The sequence below is a fragment of the Marmota flaviventris genome, chromosome 13 (assembly GCF_047511675.1).
Source record: "Marmota flaviventris isolate mMarFla1 chromosome 13, mMarFla1.hap1, whole genome shotgun sequence".
Taxonomy (NCBI): domain Eukaryota; kingdom Metazoa; phylum Chordata; class Mammalia; order Rodentia; family Sciuridae; genus Marmota; species Marmota flaviventris.
This window is the reverse complement of record NC_092510.1, coordinates 16,398,340-16,423,026: the sequence shown is the minus strand read 5'-3', so window position 1 is coordinate 16,423,026 and position 24,687 is coordinate 16,398,340. Positions and strand designations below refer to the sequence as shown.

Genomic DNA, 24,687 nt, shown 5'->3' with positions numbered 1-24,687 from the left:
CTATGGTTGCAGTTTGTTTTCTTGCGTCTTGTCTCCACTTCACCCTCCTCTTCTCCATGGTTGCTGCCTCCATATCTTGGTGAAATTATCCTCCAACTGGACCTCTAGCTGTGATCCCAAGCATTATCCTCAAAGCCAAATGGTCCATCCACTGAGAAACTCAGCTTCTACTCTGGAGAATTAACCCACACTCTTGAGTAAGGAAGCTTGTCCTCACAAGGTCATTGTGAGGTTGTCAAAGTAACACTTGACAGTTAAATATGGAGTACATTTGCTCTAACATGAGGAAGCAAGAATTGATTCTTTAAGCACATTTTTCTATGCATGGGGTCCCATCTGCTGGGATGGTGTTTTTCTACTGTAGGAGGAAGAATCAGGTGATGGCAGAGGCACAGTCATATCTATGGAAGAGAATCTCTGGCCTCCAAAGAGTTACAGACTATAGATCCGGGGATAAGGATAAGGAGATGAGCTCTCCAAGGTCAGCTCCCTGTTATGTCCCGCACCAGAAGTCTTGACCATTATTTCACTGAAACATATCTATCACATTCTTTGCCAGTTTTCTGTCAAAGCAAGATTACTGTGGTTAATCTCAGATTTCTAGTGGAAAGGCTGAGCCTTAGAGAAGCCATTATAGAAGGGTGAGTTCTAAGCAGAATGCAAGTGTACCATGCAAAGGACAATGAGCATAAAGTGAAAGCTTTTATGCTCATAAAATTTTGGTGATTGATTCATTTACCTTCTCAATGAAGTGGCTGATGGTTTAACTCTTCAGGAAAAACAAAGACCCCAGAGATTTATTTCACAAATGGTTTTATATAAACATGTATTCATCAGCAAACTGTTTTCTATACGGTATATAAAAAATAAACTATTTTTTCAGTTGCAGTCTGCTGGATAGTGCCTTTTAAAAGTAATTTAGGCAACTTAAACAAATTGGAGATGTTGATACCGTGGTGAGAGGTGATGTCAGTGTCCTGCATACTACCACTCTAATTTTGGTTTCCCAGCAGCTTAAAACTTGGTGATTCTATGTAAAGAACTATATCTGGTTTTATGAGAAAAAGAAATCTATACAGATACACAAGAGAACATGTTTCATAGTATTGCATTTTAAATAAGACTCAGGAAGTTCTGCCAATTGCATTTTATTAAAGTCTAACTAAAGCTTGGTCTAAAATGTGACTATTTCAGTAATTAGAAGTCATTAAAGTTATTTTGTTATGACAAGTTTAGAGAAGTAGAAAGAAGAAGCAAATGGTTAGCAATAACACCTTTCTATTATGAATTATTTTAGAGATTTTTTTAAAAATAGGCACTTCAATGACTTGAAATAATTATATCTTTTTGTTGTTGTTGTTTAAATAGACTTCTCCCCTATTTATCTTGTAGTTAAATATTTTTTGGTTAATTGTAGATTCAGCCATGTTTGGTATTAAAAATGCATGTTTTTTCCAGGCATTTATATCACACCCCAAGATACAAAAAAGGAAGCTGTTGTTCACAGAAGAACCTGACCCATAGCCTCTGACAGATTCTAAGGGCAGGTCCTAGTGCAGTTGTAGATATTTCCACCCTATGCATCTTATGGTGTTGTGGCCTAAATGTGACTGTAAAACCTATTCATTAAAATTAGTTGGGCTGGGCACAGTGTCACATGCCTGTACTCCCAGCATCTTGGGAGGCTGAGATAGGAGAATCACAAGTTCAAAGTCAGTCTCAGTAACCTAGAATGTCCCTAAGTAACTTAGTGAGACTCTGTTTCAAAAGAGAAAGAAGTGGGGATGTGGGTCAGTGTTTAAGGGCCCCTGGGTTCAATCCCCAGTACCTCCCCCAAACTAGTTGGTACCATTGACTCATTTATTGTGTCAAATTCATTGGTATATTTATTCTATTCCTTAAAGGCCTTAAAATAAAATTTTTAATAAATTGCTTTTAAAAATTTCATGTGGAGGGCTGGGGTTGTGGCTCAGTGGTAAAACACTTGCTTAGCATATGTGAGGCACTGGATTCAATTCTCAGGACTGCATATAAATAAATGAATAAAATAGAGGTTCATCAACATCTAAAAATATTTTAAAAATTCATGTGGAATGCCAAGATTATTCAAGAGGGAAAGAACATTTTCAACAAATGGTTGTAGTTAAACTGGATATCCATATGCAAAAGAAAGAAGTTGGACCTCTCCCTTACATTGTATACAAAAATTAGCTTAAGTAGGTAAAATACCTGAATATAAGTGCTGAAACTATAAAAACACTTAGAAGGCAACAAGAGAAAACCTTTTGTGACATGGGATTTGGTAAGAATTTTCAAAATAACATGGAAAAACAGGCAGTAAAAAAAATGAATTAATAGGATTTTGTCAAAAGTAAAAACTTTTCATCATAAAACAGCTCTATAAACATAATGAAAACACAGTCCACAGAATGGGAGAAAATGTCTACAAATCATATATGTATTGAGAAATTAGTATAAGAAAATGTAAAGAACTACTAAAACAACAACAATAAATACCAATTAAATAATGGGTAAGGACTTGACTAGATATTCTTCCAAAGAATATATACCAGTGGCAAATAAGCATGCAAAAATGTTCTACATAGCAATTAGAAAAATAAAAGTCAGTACTACAATATCTACAATACAATGAAATATTATCTAAACTTAAAAAGGAAGGAAATTATGACACATGCTACATGATGAATGAAACTAAAAGGCTTTGCCAAATAAAATGTCTAGACAAAGCACAAATATTGTGTGTGATTCCACTCATATGAAGTACCTAGAGAAGGTATCATAATCTGTTTTGTACTGCTGTAACAGCACCTTAAAACCAGAGAACACGTGATTTTTAATGAACAGAAGTTCATTCTTTCACAGTTCTGGAGGCTGAAAAGTCTAATATCAATCTATCACATGTGGAAATGGCCTTCCTGCTGACTCATAATATGGTAGAGAGTATCACATGATGGGAGGGCAAAAAGGGCGGTCACCAGAGGCAAAAAGACGGCCAAACTTGCCCTCTTTAAGAACTATTCCTCTGATAAGAAATCCACTATCTGTTACAGGTTGAACAGATTTTCATCACTTCCATAGGAGACAGAGCTCACATAAGGTCCTCCCAGCAGCTGGGGCAGCCAATTGTAGTGTGGGAGATAGTGGAGGTGGGGGCGGCCTCTAGCAGACTGATGGCTTTAAAGCTTGAGTCCAGGTGTTGCAAAACCAGATGCTTGAAGCTTAGTGACCTTTGAGGACCCAAGAAGTCTTCAGAGAGCACCTGCAGAAGGTTTGGCCACACCAGGTGAGTGCCACCAGCCTCACTGAGGTATGGCAGGAACAAGGACTAAGAAGAGGGGAACTCTGTAAGGACAAGGTCTAGAAGACAAGTGCAACCCCCAGGAACAAGAGCATCTGCACAGTCAGGCTTGAGGTGGGGAAGCAGAATAAGGTGTTTTCGGAATGCAAGGAGGCACTGAGACCACTCAGGGGGCCCCAAGTAGTGCAAGTCATGCAGGTCTGGTCAGGTAGGACAGTGCAGTTCTATCTTGTCACAGCCTGCAGTGATGTAACATACTCTGGCCTCAGTGAGCATGTGCAAGGGCTGGAGCAGATGACAGCCCTTGGCCAGGAATTGTAGAAGTGAGCCTGGGAGGCCTGACCTGATACCATACCCCACAGCCCTAGGACTTACCCACCCCTGCCCAGGTATTCACCTGTAGTTCTGGCTTGTGGTTACTTGGCCACTTTTCCAGTCCTTAGTTGGGTAGTGAGTATGGGTGTGGAAGGCACACTCTCAAGTGTGGAACTGCTGGAGTGTTGGGTGCTGTCCTTCTCAGTTTCCCGAGGAAGGGCATTACATAAAGCTTTCATTCAGGAAGGGGAGGTTCCAAGATGGTTATCATCTCCTCTCTATATTAGTCAAGAATAAAGTGTGAGATAGCCTGGAAAATTTTTGGGACCTTTACCTCTACTTGGCCTCAGCTGCCTCATTAATACAGTTTTTCCCAGGTGATCTCATTAATTGATACAAGACCTGGACCAATGACTTTCTAGTTGTTGACTTAAACTTTTGACTGAATAGCAATCTTCACACCCTTATATGCTTAATTACCATTTCATACACTGACACAATTCCTAAAGCTCTGGGAATGCTGCTTTTAATTTTGGTAGTTTGATCGAATCTGGCTTGGTTGCTTTAATCCAACCAAAACTGTTATGGTTTGGATATGAAGTGTTTCCCAAAGATTCATGTGTTAAGGGCTTGGTCCCCAGTACAGCAGTGTTCATAGGTGGGGTTTTTAAGAAGTGATTAGATCATGAGGGTTCTGACTTTATCAAAGGATTAACCCACCATGGCTGAATGAACTAAGGGGAGGTTGTGAAAACTGAAGGAGAGATAGGACTTTGTTGGAGGAAGTGGGTCACTAGGCGCATGCTCTAGAAGTGTTCAACTTGTCTCTTCCCACACCCTCCTCTCTCCATGGCTACCATGAGCTGAACAGTTTTCCTTCACCATACTGTTCTGCTATGATGTTATGCCTCAACTCAGGCCCAGAGCAATAGGGTTTCAATGTAAGCCAAAATACATCTTTTCTCCTTAGTGAAATTTACTCAGGTATTTGTCACAGTGACAAAAGTTAATTGACACACAATACTGTGAGCTTCTTTCACAGTCTTTGGATAAATTCTGGGGAGAATAATTGAAATATTTTTATTCTACCATGGCAGCCTTTATTTTTCAGGTGAAAGTAAGATGACTTTTTAGAAGGATAAATATAATCAGACCCTTATTTCTTTTCCCTTTCTAGGTTGTTGAAACATGAATCCCTCTCTCTTCCTGGCCATCCTTTGTTTTGGAATGGCTTCACCTGCTCCAAAACTTGATCACAGTTTAGAAGCACAGTGGCAAGAGTGGAAGGCAAAGCACAGGAAAACATATGACATGGTTGGTAGCACTAAAACTGTCCAGAGGGACCTGGGAGAGAATGGTGTCTATTGTTGTAGGAGTATAACCACAGTAGCTTCTAGAAAATACCTCTTATGAGGCATTCACCTAATGGCACTTATTGTGAGCCCAATGAGAGAAAACACTCCCTTATTGTGTCTGAGCTTGGAGAATTACTTCCAGAAATGTAGAGTCATGCTTGGTCATGGTTTCTTTTCATATCTGGCAACAAATCCACTGGGTGAGCATAGATTGGGTTGTAAGTATAAAGAAAGAGCATTAATGATATGTACTTCTAGAATGAAGAAGGACAAAGGAAAGCAGAGTGGGAGAAGAATATGAAAATGATTGAACTGCACAATGGAGAATATAACCAAGGGAAACACAGCTTCATCATGGCAATGAATGTCTTTGGTGACATGGTGAGTGGAGCGGGGATTGGTTAACTCTGTGCTTCCTCTACTCAGTTCTTTAAAACAACATATCTTCCTTTCCAACATTTTATTTACTTTTCCTTGAAGACCAGAGCAGAATTCAGTAATATGGTGAATGGCTTTCGAAACCAGAAACACAAGAAAGGGAAAGTGTTTCAGAAACCTCTCTTTGGTGATGTACCCAAATCTGTGGATTGGAGAAAGAAAGGCTATGTGACTGCTGTGAAACATCAGGTATGATACTGTTTAATTCAGACCTACTTCCTACTGGAAAACAAAGAGTAATTGACATCTTTACTTTGGTAGATTTTGGAGGGACATACAGTTAACATTTTTTTTTTCCTTAAGAAGAGAATATTCAAATATATAAGCTGTTGTCAAAGTCTTGCTATTTGCTTTTTGTATTCTCATTTCAGGGTAATTGTAATTCATGTTGGGCTTTTAGTGCAACTGGTGCCCTTGAAGGACAGATGTTCCGGAAAACTACAAAACTGGTCCCATTGAGCGTGCAGAACCTTATCGACTGTTCTCTGCCTCAAGGCAATTATGGATGTTATGGTGGCCGAATGGATCATGCCTTCCAGTATATTAAGGACAATGGAGGCCTGGACTCAGAGGCATCCTATCCATATGAAGCACAAGTAAATGGATCATCTTGTGTTGTCATTTCAGCTTGGGTTTTGGAAAATGAAACACTTTCAGAGATAAGATGCCTTTTCAGAATCTACTTGCCATATGTTAGAATCAATCTCTGCAAACTCTTAGTGTTATCACAATATGTTGTTAGCCTTTGCATAATTCTCTGATGAGATGGTTAACATATCTTACTTGCATGTAACATGGAGCATGTGAATAGAGTTCTAATGTGAAAAACTTTTTATGAACAGGTAGACCTAGGGGGTCCCATTAAAAATATATGAGCTAATTTTCAATTTTATATCAACTGATAGGATTTTACTTCTTCAGATGATTTATAAGTGTTGACTTAGAAATCCTGCTGCAAACTGTTAAGGGTTGTGGTTCTAACTCATGTTCCCCAGGAGGTGATGGCAATAATCAACTCTCTTCCCTGTTATCATTAAAAGAACCGGCCCTGCAGGTACAGTCCTCAGAACTCCGTTGCTAATGACAAAGGCTTTATTGACATCCCAGAGGATGAGGAGGCCCTTTTGAAGGCTGTGGCAACTGTGGGGCCTATTTCAGTTGCTATTGATGCTGAGCATGATTCCTTCAAGTTTTATAAAGGAGGTAAGTAATTTTTTATAGAAATTGATGCATAAAAATTATAAAAGCACCATGACACACAAATATGATTGACCCTTTGGCATGCAAAAGTTAATGTAAAATTTTTGGCGCATGAATTTTACATATTCATGTTCATTCTATACATGATAAATTTGTGTCTGATGTTCCCCTTTGACATTACTTGAAGTATATCCCCATGAATATTAGTGCCTCACAACATTTTGAAATAGCTATGTCATTAAATGTTTAGTTTACTTAAATTGAGTTTTCTAATTATAGGGTAATAAAAAATTTTCCAATATTTTTATTTCTGTTATTAAATCTGAAAAGAGTATCTCAATTCAAGTGTTTTTTGCATTCTATGCTATTCCCTAAGATTGACATGCTAGCAGTAGAATTATTTTCAAGAGTGACTTTTCATGTCTCTAGATATACCTTTTACTAAGGGATAGAAACTAATTTGTATTTCTGTCAGTTTTATATGAGATTCCTCGACTTAAAAACAATAGATCCTATTTTTAAGTCTGATCTGGAATTTGTCATTTCAGGGGATTGAGATGGGTGACAGGGTGGGTCTGTGTCAGATTGCTGGAGTCTCTCACCCTAGCATTGATTTTATTCTCCAGGAATTTATTATAATCCACACTGCAGCAACACTTCGCTGTCTCATGCTGTTCTGGTGGTTGGCTATGGCTTTGAAGGAGCAGAATCGAACAACAATAAATACTGGCTGATCAAGAACAGGTATAAGTTGCCAGTGAGATATAAATATGCAAACATATTTATATTTGAAATTCAAAAGGGTATTCTTGTTTCCACTCAGTATTTGGATACAGGTTCCAGAAATCATTATTTAATCTGGTTGGACATAGAACTACTAATGTGTGATTATAACATTAAGATGTGATCACAAGCTTCCTGGGGGTATTGGGGTATTATTAACATGGTATGTAACACTGTATTTCTAAATTCTGAATTTTTTATATATCTATAATACATCTTACTGGAAAAAATATTTTACTCTTGATTTCTCAGTCTTGTGTCATTGGTATTGCAATTATTTTGGAGTCAAGAGTAGAGATTATGTGCAGATTTAGACTCAAAAGTTTATACTGTGTGAACAAGAACATTTGTCTCTCCTGATTCCTTCTGTGAAGTCTGTGGCCTCTGGCACAGTGCTTAAATCTAGTGTCATTGTTAACAAATCTAATGAGCTTTATTCTCTAAGATGGAAAACTTGCTCTTCTTTCAGCTGGGGTGAAAAATGGGGCATGAATGGTTATATGAAGATTGCCAGAGACAAGAACAACCACTGTGGAATTGCCTCAGCAGCCAGCTACCCCCTGGTGTGAAGTCATGGGCAGTGATAATAAATGCCTATACTGGTGGCAACATGTATATAAGAGGGATTTCCATTTCAAACTGATCAGCCACTATTATCTTGGATCCAACATTTGAGTCATTGAAAACTCAGTATTGCTATGAATTCTGTGACACTTTATATTGATAAAATTTTATCGCTACTCTACTGCCATAGATAGATTTGTATTATTGAATCATCTAAATAATTTATCAATTTATTTGATTAATAAATTTTATTTTTTTTGCAAAGGTTGACCATCTTTCTGTTTTTATTACACTGATTTTTATGATTTTTTTTGTGTGTGTCTGTAGTCAAAACCTGTGATTAGGGCCTAAATATATAACTGAATGTGCCAATGATACACTAAGATAAGTAGCCTGATGGATTTTCCAGTTACACATATGCAGATCTTATGCCAGTGACTGTGTCTTACCCAGTCCTTGATTGGAACAAAATTTGAGAAATGATCTAAAAGGACAAAAATAATCGCTTGATAAAAAAATAACTATTTTGAAAAGTGAGCTGACATATATATGATTTCACTGCTAGGAAAGGGCCTGAGAGATGATATTCATGTCACCCAAGATTATTGCAATCCAGTTGAATTATGGAACAAATGTCTCAGAGTCAGTTTCTGTAGCATCTTTCAGAACTGCTGGTGATGAAATTTGTCATTTCAGAAATGCTGAGCATGATTCCTTGAAGATTTATATGATCATGTTGCAGTTGAGGAAGGATAGGACCCCAGGGGATTGCCCATACCATTTATTCTCTGGGTCCACAAGGGATTAGGGATAAATTCCCAGGTTTGAAACTGGTCTTTAAGAATGGTAACATGGTCTTGGAAGATAAAAGACAGGTAAAAGGATCAGAAGTGAGGGCCTAAGGTGTCATATAGACAAAGCTACATGATATATGAACTATTAAAAAGAAAAAAAAAATAGAAATAAACTTCTTACAATATTGTGTTAATAGAGAGCACAGAGTTCCAAAAACATTTGGTTTTCAAATGTCTCATGTTCCCCTTCAAGAAAATAGAAAGGAGGGATGGTGATGGCAGTATTTAGTGATAGTATCTATCATCCTTGAGAAGGGAATGGGATGCTTAGCCAGGGTCTTAGTCCACAGAGCCTCTAGTAATCTGTGCCCAAGTCCATCTGGATTAAACCAGGTGTCATGATGTCTCCTCTGGTCTTCCCTACTATTTGACAAAATTTCTAACTTTTTGATTTAAATTGGTAGGTGTTACATCAGAGTAAAATTCCTCTGGTTTTATGTAAATGCAGAAAGAGAGAGAGAGAAATATTTGTGAGATTCTGAAGCCAAATCCCTTCTGCAGGTTGGGACCCAAGACTTTATGTAGCACCCACTAGACTTTATGTAGCACTCACTCTGTGCCAGTCATCACCACTGTGGAAGAGTCTTTCCTGACCTCAAGGAGCAGGTGCTGTTACGGAAAGTGAGGTGTTCAGGAAGGACTTTGATGAGGAAGGGACTGTAGACATTAGCCAGAGCACCAGAAAATGAGAAAAGACGAAAGCGTAAGCATCTGAGTAGACTAATGGTCAACACTCCTGAGAACACAGACTGTGGTTAGAGACTCTATGAAGTGATTGTGTTGAGGTGTTGAGAGACAAGGCTGCTACAGAATTGGTTTTTAGGATTCTAGGAAATAACTGATAAGGGAAGTGAAAAGGGTATTCTGAATCAGGGTTGGTGGCATGTACCTGTAGTCCTGTGACATAAGGATCGCTTGAGCACCAAGGAATTCAATTCACGTTATCCTGGGTAACATAACAAGTCCCTGAAAAAAGAAAGAAAAGAAATGAAAAATTAAAAGAATACAGAGGAAAAAAAACTGTCCTGGTCATCTCTTATTGCAAAAATAAAACATCAGGAAACCCAGAAGCTTGAGACAAAACTTTCACATTTTCTGGCTGGACTCAGCTTGTCATTTGAAATTGTTTCCCAGCTGTGAATTATAGGTTTGTCTGGGCTGGACATCCACAGGGCTCTCTCAGTGACTGTTTGTAGATGCTGGTTCTGGCTAGACAGTTACCTTGGACTGAGGACCAGAGTGCATATACAGGGTTTCTCCATGGCTTGGGGCTCCCAAAGCAAGAAATTTTGGGAACCATATATACATAGTTAAACTTTGACCAGTAAATTTTACAAACATTCACAATCACACCAAAGTAAGTTAATAAAGTACAGTACTATTAAAAGACATGGCTTTTGGGGCATAAATTGAGGATTGGAATAGCTGGGTCAAATGGTGGCTCCATTCCAAGTTTTCTGAGGAATCTGTATACTGCTCTCCTTAATGTTTTAACCAATTTACAGTTCCATCAACAATGTTTGAGTGTATTTTTTTACAAAACCCACATCCTCATCAGCATTTATTGTCACTTGTATTCTTGATAATTGCCATTGAGACTGGAGTGAGATGAAATCTTAAGAGTAGTTTTGATTTCCAAAGGACTTAAAATCGGCATACTACAGTGATGCAGACACATCAATGTTTATAGCAGCTCAACTCACAAGAGCTAAACTATGGAACCAACTTAGGTGCCCCTCAACAGATGAATGGATAAAGAAAATGTGATATATATATATATATATATATATATATATATATATACATACATACATACACACACAATAGAATATTACTCAGCCTTAAGGAAGAACGAAATTATGGCGTTTGCTGGTATATAGATGGAGCTAAGCGAAATAAGCCAATTACAAAAAAACCCAAAAAACAAAAAAACAAAGGCTGAATATTTTCTCTGATATGTGGATGATAATTCACAATAAGTGGGCGCTAGGGAAAAATGGAGGAACTTTAGATTAGAGGGGAATGAAGGGAGGGGAGGGGGTGTGGGGTAGGAAGGATAGTAGAAGGAATCAGACATTAATAGCCTATGATTACACAACTGGTGTGATTCTACATCATGTACAACCAGAAGAATGAGAAGTTATACTCCATCTATGTATGATATGTCAAGATGCATTCTACTGTCACGTATAACTAATTAAAACAACAACAAAAAAGACATGGTCTCTTTAGTACTACATTTAAAAGTTTCATAATTTATGAATTTCAGTGCTGTTTTTAAAAATATTTATGCTTTCAATAATTATTTACTGGCCACCTTTTAGAAGGTAGTGGTGTGTTGGACTAGCGGACACAAAAGTGAAGCAAATAATCCCTGTTTCTCTCTCTGAAGCCTACATTCCACAGGAGAACCAGTATACTATACCATGGCAGGAATCCATGTGCAAGTGCATATAGCCTGGGCTCTTGGGACAGAGCACAATCAGAACATGTGTCTGCGACAAGCTGCCCTCTAGGGTTCAAGTAAATCCTGAGCAAGTGACATCTGATCTCAATTTCAAGAATTCATGTGTATATTATCTGGGATGAGATATAAAGGGGTAGTTTCTCCTGTGCTATATTATTTTGACTTTTAAGTAATGAACTTTTATTATCTTAATGAGCTATCATATTCAGAAATTCATAGCTCTAGCAATAATATAACACAAAGATAAACTACCCCCTCATGTGTCATTCCAAATAATATACAGATGAACTCTTAGAATTGGGATCATCTACTTAGCTAGCACATAAAGAAAATATTATTATTTAAAGTTTTATACTAGAAGACTGGAAGCACAGAGTACCAAAATTACTTGCCAAGGAGACTCAAGAATTTTGTTTTCTTTTTCTATTATGCAATGAATCAGGAGCTCCTAGTTCATATGGTTGGTAGAGGAGTAAATTAAATTAAATTATTTAAGACAAGTGTTGGTCTTTCAAGTGTGCACAAATGGGTTTTCTTGTTTAGTCCTATTTTCCCTCTTTCTGTGCAGATGAAATTGAAAAATATATAAAGCAGCAATGAGCAATTTGAAGTTAGGATGATAACAATGGAAGAAAATGGTCTTTGTTCATCTCTAAAGCCTACATAAAGTCTTCTTCATCAAGAGTTATCAACTGGAAAACGATTGCATAATAGTCTTCCTTTGATAATTTTAAATTTGTTAATTTGTCCCAGAATTTCTTTATAGAACTCTCCAAAATTCTTCTCTTTGGAATCTAAAAATCCCCCAAATCGTTATAGACTTTATACTGGTCAGAAACATTACAAACAATTCTGGAGAATTTACTCAGTGGCCCTTCCAAATCCTTAGTCTGGCTCTGAGGTCCCTAGTGAGACTGTGAGCCTTTCTCCACATCTGTTATGTGGAAAAACCATCTGCTTCATCCTATATTTATTTCAACATAAATGACCATTGTGAAGGCCCATGTTGAGTTTCAGTACCATACATGACTTGGGTAGGCATAGGTTTACAGGCATATTTATTATATGTTTTATTTTAAAATATTTATTTCCAACAGTTGTTCTCTTTATTTTTATTGTATTATGTCAACCATGGAGTATAATGTCATCTCCTGCGTATTCTCTTGAAAACTGTAATTGGTAGTGACCAGGATAGTGATGAATCATTCAATTGAAGAGGCCCAGATATAGCAGTTATGGCTGTTGCTTCACCAAACCAGTAACATTTCATACCTTAGAGTGATGTAGAACATTCTGCTTGTCAGTGCTTTGTTACTATTTCTGGTCAGAACAAAAAAGGCTTCTTCAATGAGAGATCTGCAAGCCACTGATCCTGTAGACAGATCCTCCATGAGAGACACAGGTATGTCTTTGGTTCATGCCATGAACATCACTATCGATTTACCATTGCAACTGACATTCAAATAAAATCAGACAAACTCACTGACAAGAGACTTAACATGTTAGTCGTATTGTTTCCAAGTTCCTTTCCCTGTGGAAAGGTCCATACATGTTAAAATAAATTGGCTGTGGAATAGACACATACGAGACTATTTACACTTGAATTTTTTTTTTTTTTTTTTGGCCTTCAAAATGACAATTTTTGGGTGTTGAACTGAATAAAAAATTAAAAATAATTATAATGACAACAAATGATATGGTAAAGAGGGAAATTCCTAATGCTTGCTCCCTGGCAAATTCATGATTACTTTTACTTAATCTTCTGTTTTAGATTTTGGTGAAGAGAAAAACAATCCACTTTAAATGTTTTCTAAAAAATTAGATTTTTACCTTTAAAAATTTTTAAATTAAGTTAAGAAACTTTAAAATTTTGTTCAAAATTAGAATATTGAACATAAGGTATTTTTTTTTCCCAACAGAAGTCTAGATTTAATATTTCAATGTATTTTTTTGGACAATAAGACTATTATTAGAGCTATATGTTTGGGATTTAATAATTTCATATTGTACTCATATATAGAAATGTCAGTATATATCCCACAAATATATATAAGCATTATGTATCAAGTAAAATAATGTATATGTTAAAAAGGAAATTAAAAAAAGAAAAAAGAAGACTCTAGTAGATTAGTAATGGCAACTTTTGGTCAGCTCTAATCCAGTGACTATCTGCATAATATTGAATACTTTATAAAACGTGAATGCCTTTGTATAATGTGTTCAATCACCAGTTCAGAGTCCTTGCCACTCTATATAGCTTCCATTCAACATTTATTTGCACTTTCCTGCAGGACCCTCCAAAGAATTTCAGTTCCCAAACTCTGTCTTGGATCTTGATACTTCATGGCTCCTCTTTCAAGTGGAGACAACATTCTGGTCAAGGGGTGAGAGAGGAAGCCTACTCCCTCTTTACATTTTCCCTCATGATATTTTCTGTTCTCAGACTGTGAGCAGGAGACAAAACCCAGAAGATACGCAGCCCCTCCCATAGTCTAAGATGGTCAAGTTAAAAAAGTCTGATAATATTTATGCCTGATGAGAGGGTGATGTGAGGCCTCATGGCTGCTCTTGAAATTAATGCAATTTTTTGGTCCAGTAACTGGGAAATGTTCAACACTTTTTGAATGTTCATATTCTTGGTCCAAGTAAATTCACTTTTATTCTATAAAAATAGTCTCATAAACATGAATATTATATGCCCACTATATTTTAAAAACTTTAAGTCTAAATGTTTCTCAATAGGGGAACATTTAAATATGATTTCATGTGTATAAACGTGTCTATGGGTCCAGAACATTCCAGAGAGTGCAAAAAGTAAATTCCAGGACAGTGTCATAGTATGATCTCATTAAAGGTCAAAAATAAATTTAGAAGTTACATCTGTGTGTTTTTTTTACTTCATTATTTTTATTATGTTTTCTTTTATTGTTCTTTTTAATTATATATGACAGTACAGTATAATATGATGTATTTATACAAACATGGAGTACATCTTATTCTAACTAGGATCTCAGTCTTGTGATTGTACATGATGTAAAAATTCACTGTGTTGTGTTCATATATGTACATAGGAAAGTTATGTCAGAATCATTCCACTGTCTTTCCTATTTCTGTCCCCCTCCCTTCCTTTCATTCCCCTTTGTCTAATCTACTGAATGTCTATTCTTCCCCTCCTCTTTTGTTTTGTGTTAACGTCTACACATACATAATGGAATATTACTCAGCCATAAAAAAGAATGACTTTATGATATTTTCCAAAAAGTGGTTGGATCTGGAGACTATTATACTAAACAAATTAAGCCAATCCCACCCAAAAACCAAAGTGTGAATGTTCTCTCTGATATGTAGATGCTAGCACATCTGTGTGTTTTTATAAACAAAGTTTTATTTAAAAAGAAAGGCTACAAGAATATGTATCAAAGTGTTAGCAGTTTTATTTGGCATTGGTATGAGTGAAGGAGGCATCAGAGACACTAATATTTTATTTTATGCTACATTTTGCTTTTCAGTATTGTTTAATTTAAAATAGTTTAATGGAAAATTTTATAATAAGAAACAAAGTCACATAGTTCAACACCACTGCCCCCAAAACAGAAAGTTGCACAGCAAAATCTTTCCTCCTCATTTTATCCCATTTAATGTCTATTGTCAGTTACTCATGTATCCTAGAACTGTTCATGCATTTAAGAACAAATATATTCTTATTCTCTGATTATCCACAAATAGTAGCACAATATATCCTGCTTACTACTTTATTTTCTCCCATTAAAAAAATACTTAATACATTTTCATTGTTTAAACAAATTTTACATGATGTGATGGTTAATCTGAATCATCAACTTAATCAAAGTCAAATATGCCTAATATTAAGAGCAATCAGGGTGTGTCAATCAGCCTACAGCAAACTCAGAGGGAGGCCCACCTTAAATATGGGCTGCACAGAACAATAGGTTGGGCACCTGGATGGAACAAATAAGAAAGCAGAAGCAAGCTCTCTTCTTCTCCTCCTCTTCCTCCTCCTCCTCCTCCTCCTCCTCTTCTTTTTCTTCTTCGTTGTTGTTGTCATCATCATAATTATTTATACAGGACAAAAGAATGCATCTTGACATATCATACATAGATGGAGTATAACTTCTCATTCTTCTGGTTGCACATGATGAAGAATCACATCAGTCGTGTAATAATATATGCACATAGGGTAATGATGACTTATTCATTCTACTACCTTCCCACCCCTATACCTGCTCCCCTCCTTTCACTCCCCTCTGTCTAATCCAAAGTACTTCTGTTCTTCCCTAGCCAACACCTCCCTTAATGTGAATTAGCATCTGCATATGAGAGAAAACATTTGGCCTTTGGTTCTTTAGGATTGGCTTATTTTGCTTAACATGATTCATTTACTGGCATATGCCATAATTTCATTCTTCTTTAAGGCTGAGTAATATTCCATTGTGTACATATACCACTATTCTTTATTCATTCATCTGTTGAAGAACACCTGGGTTGCTTCCATAATTTAGCTATTGTGCAAGCTCTATTCTTTTTTGACTGGGTGCTTAGATTGCCGCTGAATTGCCTGAGGACATCAGAATCCAGCTCCTTCACTCTTCCAAAGAGGACTGTGACCATGGCTCTCCAAGGAGTTTCCAGGTCTTGAGTCCTGGACTGGGCTGCATCATTGGTCCTGATTATTCTGAGGCTATGGCTTCTTGGACTGAGCAGCTACTGGTTCCTTCATTTCTCCAGCCGTAGATAACCATTGTGGAACTATCCAGCTTCTGGTCCTATAAGCCAATCTAAAAAAATCCCTAATTTACCACTTGTAAGAAGCAAGTAGCTTAGTGACTTTTACTTTGAACACTTCTGGAAAACTAAGGGATATAATGATGTTGCTGTTGCTTCTGGCTTCACTGGACAAAGTAACAAAGGAGAATGAAGAGCTGCAGATGAGCATAACCAATGTAAAACTGCTCAGTATTCTGGAGAATCATCTCTTTGTAATCATAGGGCTCAGGTTGACTAAAACCAAACACATATTCTCATCCTGTAATTGGCTGAACTGAGATGCAAGTTTAACTCTCAGTCTTGAAGGGAGTCTGCAGTTAATGCAAAGGTACGACTTGGAAAAAAATGAGGTCTAGTAAATTGGAATGGAGATGTATGGGAGGACCCCAAAGAGGATGGAGACATCAAACTCTTCCATTTTGATGAATCTGTTTGACAGAAGTAGTTGCTTCCCCACCCTTAGTGGTTGAGGCAGCAACCCCATCCCCACCCTTCATAATCACCTCCTCCAGAAGTAATTAATCCTCATTGCTTTTGAAAACAATAATGACCTTTGGTGATGCATTTGATGAGCCTGAAAATGCTGATACTTCTTGGGATGGAATCTCACCACCCACTTTTGTCTCTAGGCATATAAATAGATCTGAGTTTAAGCAGGTCTTGGAAGGTAAGGCACACAGTGTGACCCACAAAAAATTGCATTAAACTCTATGGGAACATCTTGAGTTTTCTAATTCTTACAAGTAGAGGTCTGGGGAATTTGTATGGGAATGGATTTAAAAGGTTTTGAGAATGGTACAAGGAGCATAGAATTAGACGATAATGAATTTATTGATATGAGGCCATTAAGCAGAGGTTCTGAATTTAATATAGCAGCTTGAAGTGCTAAAAAAAATACTAATAGTTTGGATGGTTGACATATGAATCAAAAGATGGCCAACTGTGAATAAGTTGAAAACGCCTGACATCCCTTGGCTTTGGAATGCTGGAATTTATCTGCCATAAATATCTCTCCACACTGGAAGGGTCCAGAAGATGTATTCTTTAGCATATTTGTGGAATTAGTTCATCAATCATGGTGTTTCCAGAAGCCAAACGAATGGGAAATCCACCAAATTCTTACTCGATTTATATAAGCGGAAAAATTCCAGGACAAATGTACAAAAGTTTGCCTTAGATCATAACAGCAAAGAATTATGGTCTTTCAACCAATTCTCAATTTGAATCAGTTTATGGACCCAGAACCCCTTAAATGGGGGGGCAGTTCCTCTTGAGAAAGGACCCTGAAATAGTATCAGAAAGTTTTACCATTAATCTTTCTCCATCCCTCATCAAAAGGACCTAAGGCCTATCATCAAGGGTAAAAGTGCAGGAGTCCAGTGGTACGGGGGCTCTCTGAGATACTTCTTCTAAGGTGATGAATAAGTTGTTGCATCCAGTCCTTGTAATAAACAAGGAAGGAGAACAATGCCTGGCGGAACTATTTGGATTCTGGAGACAGCACATTTTTCACTTGGGTGTGTTACTCTGGCCCATCTACTGAGTGACTTGAAAAGCTGCTCATTTTGAGCAGGGCCAAGAATTGGAGACGGCTCTGCAACAGGGACAGGCTGTTCTGCCCCTTGGGCCATATGATTCAGATAGTACTTAAGGTATCAGTAGCAGGTGCTATTTTAAGTCTTTGGCCCCCATAGGTGAATCACAGAGGAGGCCATTGGAACTTTGGAGCAAGATCCTGCCATCATCTGCAGACAAGTACTCTCCCTTTGAGAAATAGCTTCTGCCTGTAACCAGGCCTTAGTGGAAATTGAATCCTTAACCATGGGCCACTAAATTACTATGTAACCTGAGATGCCCACATGAATTTGGTTTTATCTGACCCACCAAGTCATAAAGTTGGACATACACAGCTGTACTCCATCATCAAGAAGAAGTGGTATGTACATAATCAAGACCAGGCAGGTCCTGAAGGCATAAGTAAGTTGAATGAAGAAATGACCCAAATACCCATGATTACTAATTCTACAATACTTTCTGTCCCCAAGTGTTAACCTGTAGCCTCATGGGGTGTATCTTATGACCAATTGACAGAAGAAAAGATCAGGGCTTTGTTTAAGGATGTTTCTGCACAGTATGTGGGTACCACACCAAGTGGAGAGCTGCAGCACTACGGCCCTTTTCTTGGGCATTCACAAAGGACAATGGTGAAGGGATATCTTTCTGGTGGGTAGAAATTTGGGCAGTATACCTTTTTTTACATTGTGCTTGAAAGAAGAAATGGCCAGATTTACAACTGTATACTGTTTCTTGGACATGAAGATATTTGTGCCCCACATAAAAGTTCACAAAGGTGACCTTAGCAGAGGAGGACTTTAATAACCAAGTGGATAGGGTGACCCTGTCTGTGGATAACAGTCAGCTTCTTTCCCCACCAAACCCTGTCATTGGCAATGGGTTCATGAACAAAGTAGTCATGGTGGCAAGGATGGTGGTTATGCGTGGGCTCAGCAACATGAACTTTCACTCACCAAACTTGATCTACCTATAGCCACTGCTGAGGGTTCAATTTGCCAGCAGCTGAGACCAATACTAAGTCCCTGATATGAACTCATTTCCCAAGGTGGAACCACTCCCCAGAAACCTGGTGGCAGGTTGATTATATTGAATCACTTCCATGATGGAAGGGGCAAACTGGTTTGTTCTTACTGGCATAGATACTTATTCTATATATGGATTTGCCTTCTCTGCATGTAATGCTTTAGCCAAAATCACTATCCTTGGACTTACTGAATGCCTAACCCACTGTCATGTTATTTCACCCAGCTTTGCTTCTGGCCAAGGAACTCATTTTACAGTTAAAGAAATGTAGCACTGGGCTCATGCTCATAGGATTTGCTGATCTTACCATGTTCCCCGCCATTCTGTAGAAGCTTGTTTGATAAAACAATGGAATGGTCTTCTGAAGATGCAGTTACACCACCATTTAGTTGACAATACTTTGTAGGGTTGGAGCAAGGTTCTCCAGAAGGATATATATGTTCTAAATCAGTGTCCAGTAGATGGTACTGCCTCTCCTATAGTGAGGATTCATGGGTCCAAGAATCAAGGGGTGAGAATAAGAATGGTACATATCTCTCATCATTTACCCTGGTGAACTACTAGTACCCTGTTCCTGTAACCTTATGTTCTTCTGGCCTAGAAGTCTTAGTTACAGAGAGGAAACTGCTTCTCCTAGAAGATTCAACAATGATATTATTAAACTAGAAGTTAGGACTTCTCCCTGGCTACTTTGGGCCCCTCATGCCTTTGAGTCCTCAGGCTAAGCAGAGAGTAATGATATTATGGGAGTGGCTGATCCAGATTACCAAGAGGAAATTGGATTATTAGTTCCCATAATGTGGGTAAGGAAGAGTATGCCTGGAGTGCTGGAGACCCTTAGGGCGTCTCTTGGTGTTACTGTGTTCTGTTTATAAGGTAAATGGAAAAGTACAATGACTCGATTCAGGCAGGAAGACAAATGTCTCAGACCCTTCAAGACGAATGTGTGGGTCATCTCTCTAGGTAAGGAACTAAGACTTGCAATAGTGCTTCCTAACAACAGAGAGAATACAGAATGGGTAGTAAAAGAAGGTACTTATAAATTCCAAATATAGTCATGTATCCACTTACAGAAATGAGGATTATAATTGTCATGAGTGTTTCTTTTATATTTTATAATTTTCATATCATATTTCAATAATATTTGGTACATGCATTATTCTTTCTGTCCATCTGAGGTTTTATATGATATGACCAACATGCTGAGTATCCTACCCCACCCCCAACAGTTCCTGGTAACCATGATTTTATTGTCTGCTTCCATAAATTCAATTTTCTTCCATTCTACATGTAGGTGATAATCTGTGGTATTTATCTTTCTATTCCTGGATTATTTTAATTAGGATAATGTCCTCCAGTTTTATTTACTTTGACATGAATGATCATATTCTTTTTACAGGTTAAGTAGTATTTTTGTGTAGATATACCTATTCATTTATTGATGGGCAGGTTGAACTATACCTTGGCTATTGTGAAGAGTATTGCAAAAAACATGTGGGTACAGATGTCTCCTCAACTTGCTGATCTTATTTAAAATTTTTAAAATTTGTTTTGGATACAATTTCTTTTGCAGATAATATTTTTATTTTTAGTTTGTGGCTTAACATCTTTTTCTTTATATTAAATTGAAAGATAAAATTGTATGCATTTACCATGAACAACATGATGTTTTGAAATATATCTACATTGTGGAATAACTAAATCTGGGTACATAATATTACATGTTTTATTTCTCTCTTGTTTCTTTTGGTACCACGTAAATACAGTTATCTCATAATAGACAAAGGCACCAAAACCATACATTGACAAAAAGATAACCTCTTTAACAAATGGTGCTGGAACAACAGGAAATCAATATGTAGCAAAATGAAATTAAACCACTATCTCTCACCATGCATAAAACTGAACTCAAAACTGTAGTATGGCCATTTTGACAGTATTAATTCTGCCTGTCCAAGAAAATGGGAGATTTTTCTACCTTCTAAGGTCTTCTTCAATATCTTTCTTTAGTGTTCTATAGTTTTCATTGTATAGTCTTTCATCTCTTTTGTTAGATTGATTCCCAAATATTTTATTTCTTTTGAAGTTATTGTGAATGAGAGAGTTTTTCTAATTTATCTTTCTGAGGGTTCACACTGATGTATAGAAATGCATTTGATTCATGGGTGTTAATTTTATATCCTGCTATTTTGATGAATTCATTTAATTCTCGAAATTTTCTGGTGGAATTTTTTGAATCCTGTAAGTATAGAATCATGTCATCTGCAAATAGTGATAGTTTGAGCTCTTCTTTTTGTATTCATATCACTTTAGTTTCTTTTAATTTAATTTTTTGAAAGAAATTTAAAAAATTTCTTGGATAGGCATAATTAATACTGTCTATATTTTCCAGGATTATGTTGAATAGAAGTGTGACAGAGGGCGTCCCTGTCTTGTTCCAGTTTTTAGAGGGAATGCTTCCAATTATTCTCCATTTAGAATGATGTTGGCCTTAGGCTTAGCATAGATAGCTTTTACAATGTTGAAGTATGTTGTTACTGTCCCTAGTTTTTCTGGAGTCTGAAAATGAAAGTGCTGTATTTTGTCAAATGCTTTTTCTGCATATATTAAAATAATTATATAATTATTATCTTTAAGGCCATTGATGTGATGAATTATGTTTATTGATTTCCGTGTGTTGAACCAACCTTTCATCCCTGGGATGAACCCCACTTGATCATGATCTTTTCTTTCTCTCTTTCTCTTTCTTTCTTTCTTTCTTTCTTTCTTTCTTTCTTTCCTTCCTTCCTTCTTTCCTTCTTTCTTGAAATTACAAAAGTTTATTCACTTTATTATATATATATATATAGACTTTATTATACATGTTCACTTTTTAATTTTTTAATTTATTCTAATTTGTTATATATGACGGCAGAGTGTGATTTAATTCATATTATACATATAGAGCACAATTTTTTAAGACATTTATTGTACCCAAAGTATTTTTACACCATCCGTGTCTAACACTTATACTTAGGGTAATGATGTCTAACTCATTCTACCATCATTCCTACCCCTTTGCCCCCTCCTTTCCCCTCCCTCCCCTTTGCCCTATCTAAAGTTCCTTTATTCCTCCCATGCTCCCTCTCTCCCAATTGCCATTATGTGTTAGAATCCTCATATCAAAGAAAGTATTTGGCCTTTGTTTTGTGTGATTGGCTTGCTTCACTTAGCATTATATTATCCAACTTCATTCATTTACCTGCAAATGCCGTGATTTTATTCTCTTTTAAAGCTGAGTAATGTTCCATTGTGTATATATACCAAAGTTTCCCTATCCATTCATCTACTGAATGACATCTAGGTTGCTTCCATAATTTAGCTATTATGAATTGTGCTACTATAAACATTGATATGGCCGTGTCCTCTTAGTATGCTGTTTTTAAGTCCTTTGGGTATAAGCTGAGGAAGGGATAGCTGGGTCAAATGGTGGTTCCATTCCAACTGTTCCAAGGAATCTCCATACTGCTTTCCAGATTGGCTGCACCAATTTACAGTCCCACCAGCAATGTATGAGTGTGCCTTTCCCCCCACATTCTTGCCAACACTTACTGTTGATGTATGATTCCCTTAAGCAGTATGAAATATCTTCATAATAGCTGCTATCTGACTGGGGTGAGATGAAATCTTAGAGTAGTTTTGATTTGTATTTATCTAATTGCTAGATGTTGAATATTTTTTATATGTTTGTTGATTGATTATATATCCTCTTCCAAGAAGTGTTTGTTGAGTTTCTTGGCTCATTTATTGATTGGGTTATTTAGTTATTTATTTATTTGGTGTTAAGGTGTTTTTTTTTATTGGTTGTTCAAAACATTTCAAAGCTCATGGCATATCATCTTTCATACATTTGATTCAAGTGAGTTATGAACTCCCATTTTTACCCCAAATACAAATTGCAGAATCACAACAGTTACACATTCACAATTTTTACACAATGCCATATTAGTGACTGTTGTATTCTGCTGCCTTTTCTATCCCCTACTATCCCCCCTCCCCTCCCCTCCCATCTTCCCCCTCCCCTCCCCTCCCATCTTCCCTCTCTACCTCCTCTGTTGTTGTTCAGTTCTCTCCCTTGTTCCCCCCCTTCCCCTCACAACCTCTTATATATGATTTCGTATAACGTTGAGGGTTTCCTTCTGTTTCCATGCAATTTCCCTTCTCTCTCCCTTTCCCTCCCACCACTCATCTCTGTTTAATGTTAATCTTTTCCTCATACTCTTCCTCCCTGCTCAGTTCTTAGTTGCTCTCCTTAAATCAAAGAAGACATTTGGCATTTGTTTTTTAAGTATTGGCTAGCTTCACTTAGCATAATCTGCTCTAATGCCATCCATTTCCCTGCAAATTCCACGATTTTGTCATTTTTTAGTGCTGCATAATATTCCATTGTGTATAAATGCCACATTTTTTTTATCCATTCATCTATTGAAGGGCATCTAGGTTGGTTCCACAGTCTAGCTATTGTGAATTGTGCTGCTATGATCATTGATGTGGCAGTATCCCTATTGTTTGCTCTTTTAAGGTCCTCAGGGAATAGTCCGAGAAGGGCGATAGTTGGGTCAAATGGTGGCTCCATTCCCAGCTTTCCAAGAAATCTCCATACTGCTTTCCAAATTGGCTGCACCAATTTGCAGTCCCACCAGCAATGTACAAGTGTACCCTTTTCCCCACATCCTCGCCAGCACTTGTTGTTGTTTGACTTCATAATGGCTTCCAATCTTACTGGAGTGAGATGGTATCTTAGGGTGGTTTTGATTTGCATTTCTCTGACTGCTAGAGATGGTGAGCATTTTTTCATGTATTTGTTGATTGATTGTATGTCCTCCTCGGAGAAGTGTCTGTTCAGGTCCTTGGCCCACTTGTTGATTGGGTTATTTGTTATCTTATTGTTTAATTTTTTGAGTTCTTTGTATATTCTGGAAATTAGGGCTCTATCTGAAGTGTGAGGAGTAAAGATTTGTTCCCAGGATGTAGGCTCCGTATTTACTTCTCTTTTTGTTTCTCTTGCTGAGAAAAAACTTTTTAGTTTAAGTAAGTCCCATTTGTTTATTCTTGTTACTAACTCTTGGGCTATGGGCGTCCTATTAAGGAATTTGGAGCCCGACCCCACAATATGTAGATCGGAGCCAACTTTTTCTTCTATCAGGTGCAGGGTCTCTAATTTGATATCAAGCTCTTTGATCCATTTTGAGTTAACTTTTGTGCATGGTGAGAGAAAGGGGTTCAGCTTCATTTTGTTGCATATGGATTTCCAGTTTTCCCAGCACCATTTGTTGAAGATGCTATCCTTCCTCCATTGCATGCTTTTAGCCCCTTTATCAAATATAAGATAGTTGTAATTTTGTGGATTGGTCTCTGTGTCCTCTATTCTGTACCATTGGTCCACCTGCCTGTTTTGGTACCAGTACCATGCTGTTTTTGTTACTATTGATCTGTAGTACAGTTTGAAATCTGGTATTGCTATACCGCCTGATTCACACTTCCTGCTTAGAATTGCTTTTGCTATTCTGGGTCTTTTGTTTTTCCATATGAATTTCATGATTGCTTTCTCTATTTCTACAAGAAATGCCATTGGGATTTTGATTGGCATCACATTAAACCTGTAGAGAACTTTGGGTAATATCGCCATTTTGATGATGTTAGTTCTGCCTATCCATGAACAGGGTACATTTTTCCATCTTCTAAGATCTTCTTCTATCTCTCTCTTTAGGGTTCTGTAGTTTTCATTGTATAAATCTTTCACCTCTTTTGTTAGGTTGATTCCCAAGTATTTTTTTTTTTTGAGGATATTATGAATGGAGTGGTTTTCCTCATTTCCATTTCAGAAGTTTTGTTGCTGATATACAGGAATGCCTTTGATTTATGCGTGTTGATTTTATATCCTGCCACTTTGCTGAATTCATTTATTAACTCTAGCAGTTTCTTTGTAGACCCTTTTTGGTCTGTTAGATATATTATCATATCATCCGC

At 37.2% G+C, this 24,687-nt stretch overlaps 1 protein-coding gene across 5 annotated transcripts; it reads left to right on the top strand.

Annotated features, from left to right (window-relative positions):
• The first annotated feature begins 4,822 nt into the window (after positions 1-4,822).
• On the top strand, positions 4,823-7,979 carry LOC114081656 (procathepsin L-like). Of its 5 annotated transcripts, none has more exons than XM_071600422.1 (7): positions 4,823-4,948; positions 5,248-5,335; positions 5,534-5,616; positions 5,799-6,023; positions 6,468-6,630; positions 7,254-7,371; positions 7,880-7,979. In XM_071600422.1, the coding sequence occupies exons 1-7, from the start codon at positions 4,823-4,825 to the stop codon at positions 7,977-7,979; spliced, it is 903 nt and encodes a 300-aa protein (XP_071456523.1). The 5 variants fall into 5 exon arrangements, with proteins under 5 accessions (XP_071456523.1, XP_027778913.2, XP_071456524.1 ...); XM_027923112.2 differs by having other exon boundaries at positions 5,248-5,370; positions 5,470-5,616; XM_071600423.1 differs by lacking the exon at positions 5,248-5,335 and having other exon boundaries at positions 5,470-5,616.
• The last annotated feature ends 16,708 nt before the right edge of the window (positions 7,980-24,687 follow it).

Bases quoted from the DNA above. Each gene is read 5' to 3' on its own strand.
- LOC114081656 (XM_027923112.2), top strand. From the start codon at position 4,823: ATGAATCCCTCTCTCTTCCTGGCCATCCTTTGTTTTGGAATGGCTTCA. The intron at 4,949-5,247 runs GTTGGTAGCACT...ATGTACTTCTAG, and splicing joins ACAGGAAAACATATGACATG to AATGAAGAAGGACAAAGGAA. The intron at 7,372-7,879 runs GTATAAGTTGCC...CTCTTCTTTCAG, and splicing joins TACTGGCTGATCAAGAACAG to CTGGGGTGAAAAATGGGGCA.